General features: G+C 40.7%; 1 protein-coding gene across 1 annotated transcript in view; it reads right to left on the bottom strand.

Moving 5' to 3' along the window:
* The window catches only part of MSH3 (mutS homolog 3), a 220,591-nt gene that overhangs the window by 205,230 nt on the left and 1,336 nt on the right, over window positions 1-14,025 (bottom strand). Inside the window, exons 2-4 of the mRNA XM_015140339.3 lie at window positions 13,506-13,626; window positions 4,747-4,967; window positions 77-289 (exon numbers count right to left, since the gene is read on the bottom strand). Of these exons, the coding sequence (XP_014995825.2) occupies window positions 77-289; window positions 4,747-4,967; window positions 13,506-13,626 (555 nt within the window). The remainder of the gene's footprint in view (window positions 1-76; window positions 290-4,746; window positions 4,968-13,505; window positions 13,627-14,025) is intronic.

Below are 14,025 nucleotides of genomic sequence, written 5' to 3'. Positions count from 1 at the left end.
GATGAAACAAAAATACTGAAAAATATCTAAGGCTAGACAAGAAAAACATAAAATAGTGCCTGAAAAAAGGACTTACCTCTGCATCTTCCCCAAAGAATCTATACTTATATCCACATTCCACACACAAAACTGCATCTTTGTGCTGCTGCTTCATTTCTATGTATTGTAATTCTAGCGGCGTATAAATGCTTTTGGAACGTTTGTTAGCTGGTTTAGAAGCAGTTTTCTGTAAATTTTCATGACTTGTATTTGATGATCCAAACTGACTGACATCAAAAAGTGTTGTATCCTGGCAACCAAAAGATTTATAAAGTTTTAAAAATATTAACCATAATAATAAGTTCCCAGAGATGGAAAATGCAAATCTGGCGAAGAGCTAACACTTGGTGAATCTAGGTGTAAAGTTTATAGAAGCACGTTGTAGCATTCAGGCAAACTATCTATAGGTTGCAAATATTTTCAAAGTAAAAGGTTAAAAAAATTATGAACCAAGTGAGCTATCATAGAATTTTTATGCAAATTTTGAAAGTCTAAATATCTTAATGTTTTACATATTTGTTTTTAAATTTGATTTCATTAAATCTATTATTATTAACATTTCTTTTCATTATTTATTCTCAGGTGTGTAATGCACAAAAGGCCAATGGGGACAAATCTGCCTTTCTCTCAGGAGTAGGGCAAAAATACTTCGAGCAAAGCATGCCAACAGATAAAGGTGCACTTAATGTTTTTTACTTCCAAGCACACTGTAAAAGACAGCACATTCTATAAAGTCTTATTCCAAGAAAGAACCATGATTCTCTTGGTAAAGAAACACGAGAAAGAGCTGTTAAAAAATATACAGCACAAGGTCACATTTTCAACATTACTACTCCTACTATTCTTACCTTCCTACCATAATTAATTCCAATTCACAGCTTAGAGAAAATTCCTCGCTTATTGGACTTAATTTAGAAAAATGTGAATGAGACAAATTTATAGGCTAAATCTAACTTCTAATTAATTGCCACTCTGTCACTACCAACTTCTAAAAATTTACCCAGCTCCCCCTACAATCAAAAATATGGCCTAAAAGTCTGGTGACCAAAAAGAGGGGAGAGTGAGAGAGAAGCAAAATGGCCCAGGAATGGGAATCCCAATCCAAAAGAAAACCCAGAAACATGTATACTTTGTAGTTCCCAAATGTTTAAAACAACTCAGCTTTACCGGGACATCAGGTAAAGATACTAACTTTTCAAAAAAACTCAATTTATTTGAACAGTGCAGTCCAGCAAACCTCCAAAGATCAGCAATAAGAAGATGGTGAGGGGTGGAGAGGTTGGCAAGAGAAATCCAGGTCATAATGATGGCAGTGGCAGCCCATCGGGAGCAGCCACTGCCATAACGCCAGCTACAGTAAGAGAGGCACAACCAGGGCTGCATGCTCCACAGAACCAGCAGGAGCCAGAAATGGGTGGAAGAAGCCTCACTCCCTTCTAAGTTGGCAGGGTGAGAGCCTCACACTCCCCGGGCACAGCTGTGGCTGCCCAGCCGTGGCTGCAAACCTGGGCATCTCTGTGCTCTTGGGGGCTGGGAGCAGGCAGGAGCCCTGCCCTCCTGGGTGCAGCTGCAGCGGCCACCCAAGCTGCAGCTGTGGACCCGGGCATCTCTGCACTCTCAGGGGCCCAGAAAGGGAATTCCCCGTCCCTCTGCAGGCTCAGAAGTACCTGCTCCCACTGCCTCGCCTCTCCCAGCTCCCAGCACCCACTCTGATCTCAAAGTTGAGGCCAAGCCTGGGAACTGCTGCAACCTTGCCGGTTGTGCACATGTTAAGGGCAGTGCTAACATGCCAGCCCCCTGCTGCCTTGGCCCCCTCTGGACTTTGGACACTGATGAGCATGGCAAGGAGGCCGAGGAGGGGGCTGAGGGCAGCTCAGAGCTGTCCTGCAGGTGGCCCTTGGCACAAACAGCCTGGGTGCCACGGATGACGGCAGGAGGCAGACAGGCTCCTGGGCAGAAAGGGTCCGGTCCAGGTGAAGCCCCACCTTCAAGCCAGGAACAGCCTAAAGCCTGGCGGCCAGGCTGATGAACCAGAATTATAACTTACAGTGCTTTTTCTGAGCCCGCCCATGGCAGCCCATGAACCAATCAGCACACACTTCCTCCTCTCAAGCCCATACAAACCCCCAGACTCAGCCAAACTTGAAGAGACAAGCAGACAACCTGCCTGCAGAGAGGAGCTACCCACTCCAGGGTCTCCTCCCTGTTGAAGGCTGAACACTTCTCACTTGTTGGGATGCCCTGCCTGCAGAAAGGCCCTACCCACTGCGGGTCTCCCATGAATGTTCTGTCACTCAAGAAAGCCCCTCTTTGCCTTGCTCACCCTCCACTTGTCCACATACTTCATTCTTTCCGGAAGCAGGATAAGAACTTGGGACCCATGGAATGGCAGGGCTAAAAGAGCTGTAAACAAACAGGCCTGAAACACGTCCCTTGCTTGCCACATTGCAGCAACAAGAAGGAGAGAAGAGAGGACAGAAGAGCTGTGGACCTTTTGGGAGCTCAGACCTAGGGGCTCCCAAGCCAGGTCTATGACACCCTCTCTGGGCTCTGCAGTTCCTGGAATCTCCAAGCTTCTGGACACCACTGTGTTCCTGGGTGCCAGCCGTGGAAGCTGCTTGCAGTACGCCTGGTCCAGCCCTCACTCATGCTGGCACCTGGAGCTGCCCACCCCGCCGAAGCTGGCATGCCTTGCTGTGCACAGTAGCCAGACCCCATGGTCACTGGCTCACACCCCTCAACACTCTGTTCCTGGCTCACCCTTGGCAGCTGCGAGATTCGGGCCAAAAGCAAAAGCCAAGCACAGCCTGCCAGGCCCAGTGGGAGGAATGAGCCCAGCCAGGTCCAAGTAAAAACTCGGGCAAAGGCACCACCAGCCACAGAGGTTTACAGCTGGCGAAGCGACACCCCAAGGATTGCATAACAATTTTCCTACACCTGAGAATGCATTTGCTTTTAATTTTGATGGGTTTCCTATTTTGTTTCCAGGATTTTTATGTGAAATGCAGGTATATGCTATGCAATATAAAAGTTAATACAGAAAATATATTTCTTAAATTTTAAAAACTTATTCTTACTTTATACTTTATTCATTTAGGAAATGGGATAAGCTTCCAGAAAAAAAAAGTTTTATCCTTATGGGAAGTTAACAATTAAATCAATCTAAATACTTGAATATTAAGCAACTTTTTTTTAACTTTCATTTTAAGTTCAGGGGTACATGTGCAGGTTTGTTATATAGGTAAACTTGTGTCATGAGGGTTTGTTGTACATATTAATACCTGGGCAACAAAATAAGCAACTTAAAAAAAATGATTTGGATGGGAATACTTATCAGATACATCACATTCTATTTCATATTCCCAGAGACAGTATGCTGAACTCAATTTAACCTTGTCTGGACAATTCAGAGTGATCAGAATATATTTCAAAATCTACTGACAGTTATGGCGTTGCCGACCCCACCCTAATGGTCCTGGACCATGGGGCGTTTATGTTCATTCAGTAGCTTTTTGCCATTCATCCATGTCTTTCCATGCCATCAAACAGCTTATCACTTGTGATAATGGCACTGCTTCTAGGTGCCCCCTTCTATCTACTTACTTCTAATTTCCTGTGATGTGGAAATGTCAAGTTGGTCATTCTATGTATAAAGCAATAATGTATACGCTCTTCTGAGACTTTGGAGTAAATGTTCCTATCAATAAAGTGAGCTTTAATGGATAAACTTTATGACTTCTATGCTTAATAACCACTATACTTAGGTGAACTGCTTCTAAGTATGAAAAGAGACCAAAAACAAAAACACCTTTTTTTTTTCTGATGATCTAAGATAAGTCAACCAATATTAGCCTGGCTGAGGGAGGAGTTCATGGATCTGGACTTTGTGGGAAAGGTGTGAAATCTTGAAAATCATAGGCAAAATTTTGTTGGCTTGAGAATTTTTCTGAGGAAAAAGGCCAACAGCTTTCATTAGAATTTCAATGACTCAAATATATACATACATACACATATACATATACATATATAGGATCATTTCTCTAATTCAATGGTTGTCAATCACAGCTACAGATTAAAACGACTGCTTTTTCTTCAGTCTCACCTTGTCTGGAGGCTAAAGTGGGAGGATTGCTTGAGCCCAGGAGTTTGAGACTACAGTCAACTATAATCGCACAACTGTACTCTAGCCTGGGCAACAGAGCAAGACCTCATCAATAAAAATAAAATGTAAAATAAAATGCAAGCTTTCTAAAAATAGCCACGCCCATTTCTCAGTGAAAACCAATTAAATAAGATTCTGAGGGAAGGCTCTTAATGGCAATTTTTGGTTTAAGGTCTCCAGGTGATTCCAATGTAAAGCTAAGGTAATCATGGAAACTCTAAGAAGGACTGTAAGAAACTGTGCTTGTATTAATTGTCAATAAAGAATCCCTCCAAGTCAAGGGCTCCTGATCCAGGCAGTACCTCAGAATTACCTGGAAGGCTTTTGTTTTGTTCTCATACAAACCAATTAATCCCTCCCAAAACATAGTAAATCGAATCTCCAGGGATGTAAAAAACTAAACTAAAACACAAAATCTCCCCCAGATGATTCAGAAGATCATCCGCGTTTAGGAACCATTGCCATGAATGACCCCAGAGAACCTGATAGTACTTCAGAACCCACTATTCTAGGTAACTGGATACTCATCTATAGCAGTTACATACCTTTTGTTTAATTTGACATTTCGAATCTTCAGAAGAAACTGCATTCTTTGCACGTAGAAGACTGATATCATCAAAATCAGTACATTTTGGCAGAACTGCAAATCTCTCCTGCAGAGATTCTGTCTGGACTCTACTTTGAGGAAGGGCAGAATCGCAGCAGAATTCTTTCAATTTTTCCAGAGACTTTAAAACATTCCTGGTCCTCAGACATTTCTTTGGCTCTTAGGTAGCAAAGAAGAAGAAAATACAACAATAGTATTTTGGTGTCATTCTATCAATTCACAACCAGCATAGAATTTTTTAAAGAGGTAGATTCCCAATAAAGCAATGAACCTAACTATAATGTGATTTAAAAAAAAAAAAAAAAAAAGAAACACTGGGTTCAGGGTAAAGATGTCATATTAAACACAGACCAAATTTCACTCATTCCTGAAACCTCATTACTAGAGGTTTTTTTTCTTTTCTTTTTTTTTTTTTTTTTTTTTTTGAAGACACAAGCCCATAAGGACAGAGAGGAGAGGTAATAACTGGAAATGAGATATCTAAAGCTAGAAAGGAAAACAAATGAACAACAACCAATTCAGCACACCTGAGAGCTAAATCCTAAGTCAGTAATTAGGAAAACCAAGAGCCAACTCTACTTAAAACACAAAATGCTCAAAAGACTCAGGAATTAGGGTACCAGTAGCTCTGGAAAGGAATAAAAGAAGGTTCTAAAATAAAGAGGATTGGTTCCAAGTAATTGGTTCCCTAAACCCCTACCATACTCCAAGTTGAAAGATAACTGCCCTTCCTCCACATCAGCAGCCAACTGGAGATTTCTTCCCTGGAAAGGCAAAACAAGCACAGTTGACGGAGTACTGTGTTAACCCAGAAGGATGACAGGAACACAGACACAATGTATGCTGAGATCCACGGCCTCTCCAGAACCCAGGCAGCCAGAACACTCCCCTCCAGGCAGAAGCTGGGAGGACTCTTGACTGGGAAATCTAACTAGCTCAAGGAGAAAGACTTGACATTGACATCAGGGGTTCACCAAGAAAACCAAATCGACAGACTCAGACACACCATCACTTTGCTCATGACATGCCTTCTGCATGTCAAAATTGTATTCATTCTTCAAGACCCATTTCAAATCTACCTTTCCCATAAAACCTTCTGCTAGCTTTCCCAGCTTAAAATCATCTTTTCTTTCTCTATATTCCTATAACAAGATCACATCTCCCTGTGGCACTCATCACAGTCTGCCAATTGGCAGTTTTTCATAAACAAGCAATCCATGAAAGAAGGGAAACTATCATTTTCTGGATCCCTGGATCCCTACCATGTACTAGAACACAGTATTTCACTGTTTAGAGCAATACTATTAGGTTGGTGCTACTAAATGTAAAGGAACTGGGACTGCATGCATTTATCACCTCTTACCTTCCCTATTAAAGCAAAAACACTCTGAGGGCAAGAGTTGTGTTTTGTTCATTCTAAAAGTTTAAAATTGCTCCTGAGCTGCTTGCTAGGGCCTGCTCCCACCCTGTGGAGTGTACTTTTTGTTTTCAATAAATCTCTGCTTTTGTTGCTTCAAAAAAAAAAAAAAAAAGGCTTAAAATTTTCCCGATTTATATTTAGACGTCTTCACAGGCTTTCATTAGGTCTCCTGTGAATTTTCTAGCTACAAAAATGTAAATTTGACTCTTTTCTCAAATGTATATTCCCCTTGTTTACTATTACTCTCTTTTTCGAAATGTACATGTGTATCACCCTCCAAAGTATACTATAAGTGTGTATGTTATACAAAGATTTTCCCTCCTATAGACATAAAAAAAACTTTGCCTGGAATGGAGGTGGGATGAAGAACTTGGAGTTTTTGTTGGGGGAAAAAAAAAAAAAAAGTATTGTGAAAGTTGATCATATGAATTGGGTCATTCTTGTCACACTCACTTAAAATGGAGTAGAGAGACCAGGGGAAAAAGCACTGAGAGCATATATCATTGCTCCAAAAATGTAATTCTCTGCAAGCCTAGCTGCTAAAACTGCCTACTGTAACCTGAAACCAATTTTACCTGATAGCTGCTAAAACAACCTGCTGTGACTCTAAGGCTAGTTTTACCCACTGCGGTCATTCACTAATCAGAGCTTGCCAGTTCCCCCAAATTTTCCTAGTACCAATGAACCTTCTTTCAAAACAATACATTTCTTTTTCTTTTTGCAACCTTGACCTCCAGGGCTTATGAGATCCTCCCACCTCAGCCTCCTGAGTAGCTGGGACTACAGGCAAGTGCCACCATGCCCAACTAATTTTTTTTAATTTTTTTATATAGTTGGGGTCTCCCTATGCTGCCTAGGCTGGTCTCCAACTCCTGGGCTCAAACAATCCTCCTGCTTTGGCCTCCCAAAGTGTTGGGAATACAGGTGTGAGCAGCTGCTCCTGGCTCATTTCTCCTTTTTAATAAAACTTCCAATTTTATCTTTGTCCTTCATCATACCAAAGACCACCTGGTCTGTGTGTATGCCCCAAATTGCAATTCTTGCTTCCCAAATAAAATGGTTTTTTTGGGTTTATTTTTCCTTTTTTTGAGACAAAGTCTCACTCTGTCACCCGGGCTGGAGTGCAATGGTGTGATCTCGGCTCACCACAACCTCTGCCTCCTGGATTCAAGTAATTCTCCTATCTCGGCCTCCTGAATAGCTGGGATTACAGGTGTGTGCCACCATACCTGCCTAATTTTTGTATTTGTAGTAGAGATGGGGTTTCATCATGTTGGGCAGGCTGGTCTTGAACTCCTGAACTCAGGTGATCCGCCCACCTCCGCCTCCCAAAGTGCTGTGATTAAAGGTGTGAGCCACCACACCCAGCCCCAAATAAAACGTTTTAAATTTAGAGATTTGTCTCTATATCTTATTTGACTTTGACAGTATTTAAAACCAAAGTGTGAAAAACAGAGATGAAATAATCAGGGACTCTTACGGCTGGTAGATGCTAGTGGTTGAATAATAAATAATCACTGCCTAAAACTTACTACAGGTGTTGACAGTCTTGCATCATTTAATGATGGGGATATGTTATGAAGAACGTGTCATTAGGTGATTTCATTGTGTGCACATCAGAGAGTGTACTTACACAAACCTAGATGATGGTATAGACTCCTACACACCTAGGCTATATGGTATAATTTACTGCTCCCAGGTTATAAACCTGTATAGCGTGTTACCATACTGAATACTAGAGACAACTGTAACACAATGGTATCTGTGTATCTAAACATATTTAAACATAGAAATGGTACAGTAAAAATACCTACTATAATCTTGTGAGACTAATGTTGTATAGGCAGTCCCTCATTGACTGTTGTTAGGTAGCATATGACTGTATTTATGTTCTTAATGTTACCAATGTCTACTATCTCTGTATTGTAGAAATACGATGTAATGGTGTGCTACTGCTACTATGCGTCCCTTTCTAACTCTAAAAAGGTCAAGCCGTAGGAATGTGACTAAAGTTGCTCTAGAGTAAGGGCTATTATTCTCTACTGAAGTTTAAAAACAATCCTTAAAAAGATCAAAGTGATCCAAAGGAATTTAACTGCTTGCCAGAACAGAGTCCAACACTCTAAAGAAACACAAACTCCAGCAGGAGACAACACAGATTCAACATATCCATGATCCAACTAGTTAGTTACTAGACATGCAAAAAGCAGGAAAAATCTGTCAAGGGATGCAGGCCCAGAAATGACAGATGATGCAATTAGCATATAAGAACAAGAAAATACAATTTATAAATATGCTCCATATAATTGAGAATATAAAGGAAAACATGAGCAAAAAGAGAAGCAAAAGGATTTTTTTCAATAGCTTTACTGAGATATAATTCATATAGAGAACTGGAAGATATTTTAAAAGAACAAAATGGAACTTCTAGAGATGAAATATACAATATAGGAAATGAACATTTTATTGAATGAGATTTACAGCAGATTAGACATAGCAGAAAAAAAGACCACTGAAAACAGAGCAGTAGAATCTATCCAAAATGAAGTACAAAGAGAAATAAGCCTGGAAAACAAATTAAAAGAGCCTCGATGACTTAAGAGATAATATCAAATAGTTAATATCCCTGTAATAAACTCTCAGAAGGAGACACAGAGATAGGAAGACAGAAAAAACGTGAAACAGTAACAACCAAAAAAGTTTCCCACAATTAATAAGACCTACAAACCCACAGACTGGAGAAGCTTTAAATGAGCTCCAAACAGGATAAAAATAAATGAAGAAATAAAAATTAAAAACCAGACAAAGGCAGCTGGGCACGATGGCTCACGCCTATAATCCCAGCACTTTGGGAGGCCAAGGCAGGTAGATCACAAGGTCAGGAGTTTGAGACCAACCTGGCCAACATGGTGAAACCCGATCTCCACTAAAAATACACAAATTAGCCAGGCGTGGTGACGAGTGCCTGTAACCCCAGCTGCTCCAGAGGCTAAGGCAGGAGCATTGCTTAAACCTGGTGGGGTGGGTTGCAGTGAGCTGAGATTGGGGGGGTGGCAAACAGACAAGGTCCATCAAAATCAAATATGTGTTTCTGCAGATTCTATGGGGCAGAAAAAAAATCGAATATGAAAATCAGTGATTAAGAGAAAATCTTAAAAGCAACCAGAGAAAAAGACAACCCTCTATAATTAAAAATAAAAAACCTTTGATGTCTTTTATGCTAAAGGCTAAGAATCTCCGAAGAAATACAGTGACTCTTTCCTTCTAAATATGACTTTTCCAATATACAGTTACCTTGTTTCCTATGACTTCCTTTATGCTAGAAATATATTTTTGAATATTTTCCAATGTGATATAGTTTGACTGTGCCCTGACCCAAATATCAACTTGAATTTTATCTCCCAGAATTCTCATGTGTTGTGGGAGGGACCCAGTGGGAGGAATCATGGGAGCCAGTCTTTCCTGTGCTATTCTCATGATAGTGAATAAGTCTCATGAAATCTGATGGGTTTATCAGGGGTTTCCACCTTTGCATCTTCCTCATTTTCTCTTGCCACCGCCATGTAAGAAATGCCTTTCAACAAACTTGCATGTTCTACACATGTATCCCAAAACTTAAAATATAAAAAAATAAAAAAAAAGAAGTGCCTTTCACCTCCCACTATGATTCTGAGGCCTCCCCAGCCATGTGGAACCGTAAGTCCAATTAAACCTCTTTTTCTTCCCAGTCTCTGGTATGTCTTTATCAGTAGTGTGAAAACAAACGCATCTCTTACTTTGTTTATTATTCTTCCCTTGGTTTTCAAAATACATACTTAACTGGCTTTTCAAATGTATCTAAGTTTGCTTGTATGTATAAAAGTTTCCTTCTCCTGTGGATCCCAGGTATAAAAAATAACTTGTTAATTGAAGAGTTAAGAACTGAGGTGGATATATACAATGGAATACTGCCTAGAAATAAAAAGGAATGAATGTATTATAGAATAGCCAAAATGATAGAGACAGAAAGCTGAATGGCAGGCACCATGGGTTGGGGGAAGGGAAATACATGGAGTTAGTGTTTAATGGGTACAGACTTATAGGATTGCAAGATTAAAAGTTCTGGAGATGGATGGTGGTGATGGGTGCATATGTACTAAATACCCCTGAGCTGTATACTTAAAAATGTCAAGGATGATAAATTTTATGTTATGTATAGTTTACCACAATAAAGAAAATGAATATTTTTAGAAAAGGGAATGAAGTAGATACATGCTACAACACGGATGAACCTTGAAAACATTACAGTAAGTGAAAGAAACCAGACACCAAAGGCCACACATTATATGATTCCATTTATATGAAATGTTCAGAATAGGCAAATCTATAGACAGAAAGTAGATTAGTGGTTACCTAGGGCTGGGAAGTGCTGGGGGAGAACAGGGGGTGGCTGTTCATGGGCACAGGGTCTCTTTTGGGGTGACGAAAATGTTCTAAAATTGACTTTGATGATGGTTGCACAACTCTAGGAACATCCTAAAAGCCACTGAATTGTGCATGCTAAATGGGTGAATCATATTGTATGATAACTGTATCTTTTTTTTGAGACTGAGCCTCAATCTGTCGCCCAGCTTGGAGAGCAGCGGCATGATCTCGGTTCACTACACCCACACCTCCCAGACTCAAGCGATTCTCCCGTCTCAGCCTCCTGGGTAGCTGGGACCACCAGTGCCCGCCACCACGTCTGGCTAATTTTTGTATTTTTAGTAGAGACGGGGTTTCACCATGTTGACCAGGCTAGTCTCGAACTCCTGACCTCAGGTGATACACCTGCCTCAGCCTCCCAAAGTGCTAGGATTACAGGCGTGAGCCACCATGCCCGGCCCCAAGAACTATATCTTAATAATTCTGTTATTAAAAAAAAAACAAAACTTGCCAGGTATGATGGCTCAGGAGTGCAGTCCCAGCTACTGAGGTGCTGAGGCAGGAGGATGGCTTGGGACTAGGAATTCAAGACCAGCCTGGTCAACACAGCAAAACCCTGTCTCTAAAAAACATATATATTTTTTTAATTAGCCAGGCATGGTGGCATGCACCTGTGATCCTTGCTACTTAGGAAGCTAAGGCAGGAGGATGGCTTGAGCCCAGGAGTTTGAGGCTACATGAGCAATGATCCTGCCACTACACTCCAGCCTGGATGACAAAGTAAGACCTGTCTCTAAAAAATAAAATAAACTGAAGTGGAGCAGTCACCCAGCTTCTGACTAGTGAATGATCCTCTCCCTTCTTCCTTAGTGCCATTTTTAACAAGTGGCAAAGGTCCTATTTTAAAGTATGCCAAGTGCATTGTCTTATTTCAACAACATTCTATTTCAACTGTCCCATGTGGTCTTAGTTACTTAATTGTGATAATCTTCAGTTCTCTTCATCTATCACCCACTTCTTCCTCTATAAAAAGACAACAGGCCGGGCACAGTGGCTCACACCTGTAATGCAGCACTTTGGGAGGCCAAGACGGGCAGATCACTTGAGGCCACCAGGAGTTTGAGACCAGCCTAACCAACATGGCAAAATGCTGACTCTACTAAAAATACAAAAAGTAGCCAGGTGTGGTGGCACGCACCTGTAATCCCAGTTACTTGGGAGGCTGAGGCAGGAGAATTGCTTGAACTCAGGAGATGGAGGTTACAGTGAGCTGAGATTACACCAGTGCACTCCAGCCTGGGTGACAGAGTAAGAGACCCTGTCTCAAAAAAAAAAAAAAATAGAGGGCAAAAAGCCTTCTTAGGAAAAATAAATGAGCTACAAAAAGTCTCTAGAATAAAAATCAGTTGCATATTCAGTGCTTGTACACCTAAAAAATGGGTCTATACAGAGTAATCAAGCAATGAAAGGTAGGCAGCCCCAGAATTGTAACATTAACACGTGACAAATTCTCTCAAGTCATGCCTTCTTGCATGCCCCCTCCAGAAAGGAGAAGTTTTAGATTTACTTTTCTCCTTAGCCACACATCTCCATTCCTGTAGTTATTTCATACTAAAGCTTTCATGTTGACCCTAAATCCAAATTTTACCTTTAATGGAAGGATTAATATTTTACATATATCTCCACTGGACAGATACCTCTACTGAATTAGGACTTTCTTTTTTCTCATTCTCTTTACCTAATTTCCTGGGGATAATGAATAAAGATGGATTTCCTGTCTTCCCTTATCACAAATTCTCTGATACCATAAAACCAGAGAAAAATCTGCTCAACTGTCTATATGCAACAGCACCTCTAGAAATCCAGGAACGCAGGCACTCAGGCAGGCTGGGTTTGTTTTTTTTTTTTTTTTTTTTTTTGCTGTTTTTCGTTGGTTTTTTTTTTGTTTTGAGACAGAGTGTCGCTCTGTCGCCCAGGCTGGAGTGCAGTGGCACAATCTTGGCTCACAGCAACTTCCGCCTCCTGGGCTCAAGTGATTCTCCCGCCTCAACCTCCCACGTAGCTGGGATTACAGGCAACCACCACCAAGCCCAGCTAATTATCGTATTTTTAGTGGAGACAGGATTTCACCATGTTGGCCAGGCTGGTTTTAAACTCCTGACCTCAGATGATCCGCCTGCCTTGGCCTCCCAAAGTGCTGAGATTACAGGTGTCAGCCACCGCGTCCAGCCTAGGCATGCTGTTTTTATTCAATGCCTTTTACATACACAAACAGCAGCTCTAAGCACAAAAAAAAAAAAAGGGGGCGGAGAGTAGATCTACGGGTCCTGATACTGAAAATTGTTCAAAATTTTCTATTAAGTAGAAAAAGACAGTAGCAAATTAGTATACAATATAATATAATCCATAAAATATAATTAAATAAACTAATTTGTGAGCTTATGAGTATGCACATATATACACATGTATAAATTTTTAAAATCTGGAAGTATATACAGAACACCAGTTAGCAGTGGGCCTCACTCAAAGGGAGGGATTATGGGGTCTATCACTGTCTACGTTCCAAATTTCTGTACTGTTTGAAATTTCTGTAGCAAGAATGTTTTAATTTTATAATCAGGACAAAAATAGCTAGAAGGAATAAAGGAGAAAGTTGGGAGAACTACAGTTAAATTGCAGAATTCTAGCTCTACCATCCCTTTAACGTCCTATACACATCACCATCACCTATAGGGCGCCACTCTGCTCAGGAACAAAGGGGACCTTTCTCCAAAAAGAAAAAAGACATAATTCTAATATACTCTTCCACCCTCTGGAGAATTCCAGAATAACAGGGCCATGACTGAGAGAGAAAAGAATCCCCCACAACTCACCAGAGTTGCCAGACATTCCCAGATCACTTCCTCCTTCCTTTTGTTGGGCTTTCTTTACTTTCTTTTTAACAGGCCCATCATTTTCCAATGGTCTCTTCTTACTTCTGTCAATTTCTGTAGCCTATATCGGGAAGGTTAGAAAATGATGTGTTATCTCTATTCTGAGAAGGCCTGAGGTATGCGAAGTAATTTAAACCTTACATCTGAATGACAAGTTCCTTGCCATCCATTCTTCAAAGAATCCCCTACGTTTAGTACTGGAAAAGTCTATGGGTGAACTGTTTTTAACACCATAAAAGACAAGGTAGAGTCTGATGACTGAGGCCAGGAGTCTCAGCAACTCAAGCCCTGTTTAGAATTAATTGAAACCAAGGCTGCTACCTGTCTTGACTCAATCAGCCTTCAGCTTTCTCTAATTATAAAACTTGAATCACCCTACTTACATATGCTAAATAAAATACCTCTAAGAAATAAACAGCTATGTAGCAAAGGCACAGAGAGGAAAAGATACATAATAAAA

Source organism: Macaca mulatta, chromosome 6 (assembly GCF_049350105.2).
Source record: "Macaca mulatta isolate MMU2019108-1 chromosome 6, T2T-MMU8v2.0, whole genome shotgun sequence".
Classification (NCBI taxonomy): Eukaryota; Metazoa; Chordata; class Mammalia; order Primates; family Cercopithecidae; genus Macaca; species Macaca mulatta.
Note: the sequence above shows the minus strand (reverse complement) of the source record. Positions and strands in the feature narration are given on the sequence as shown.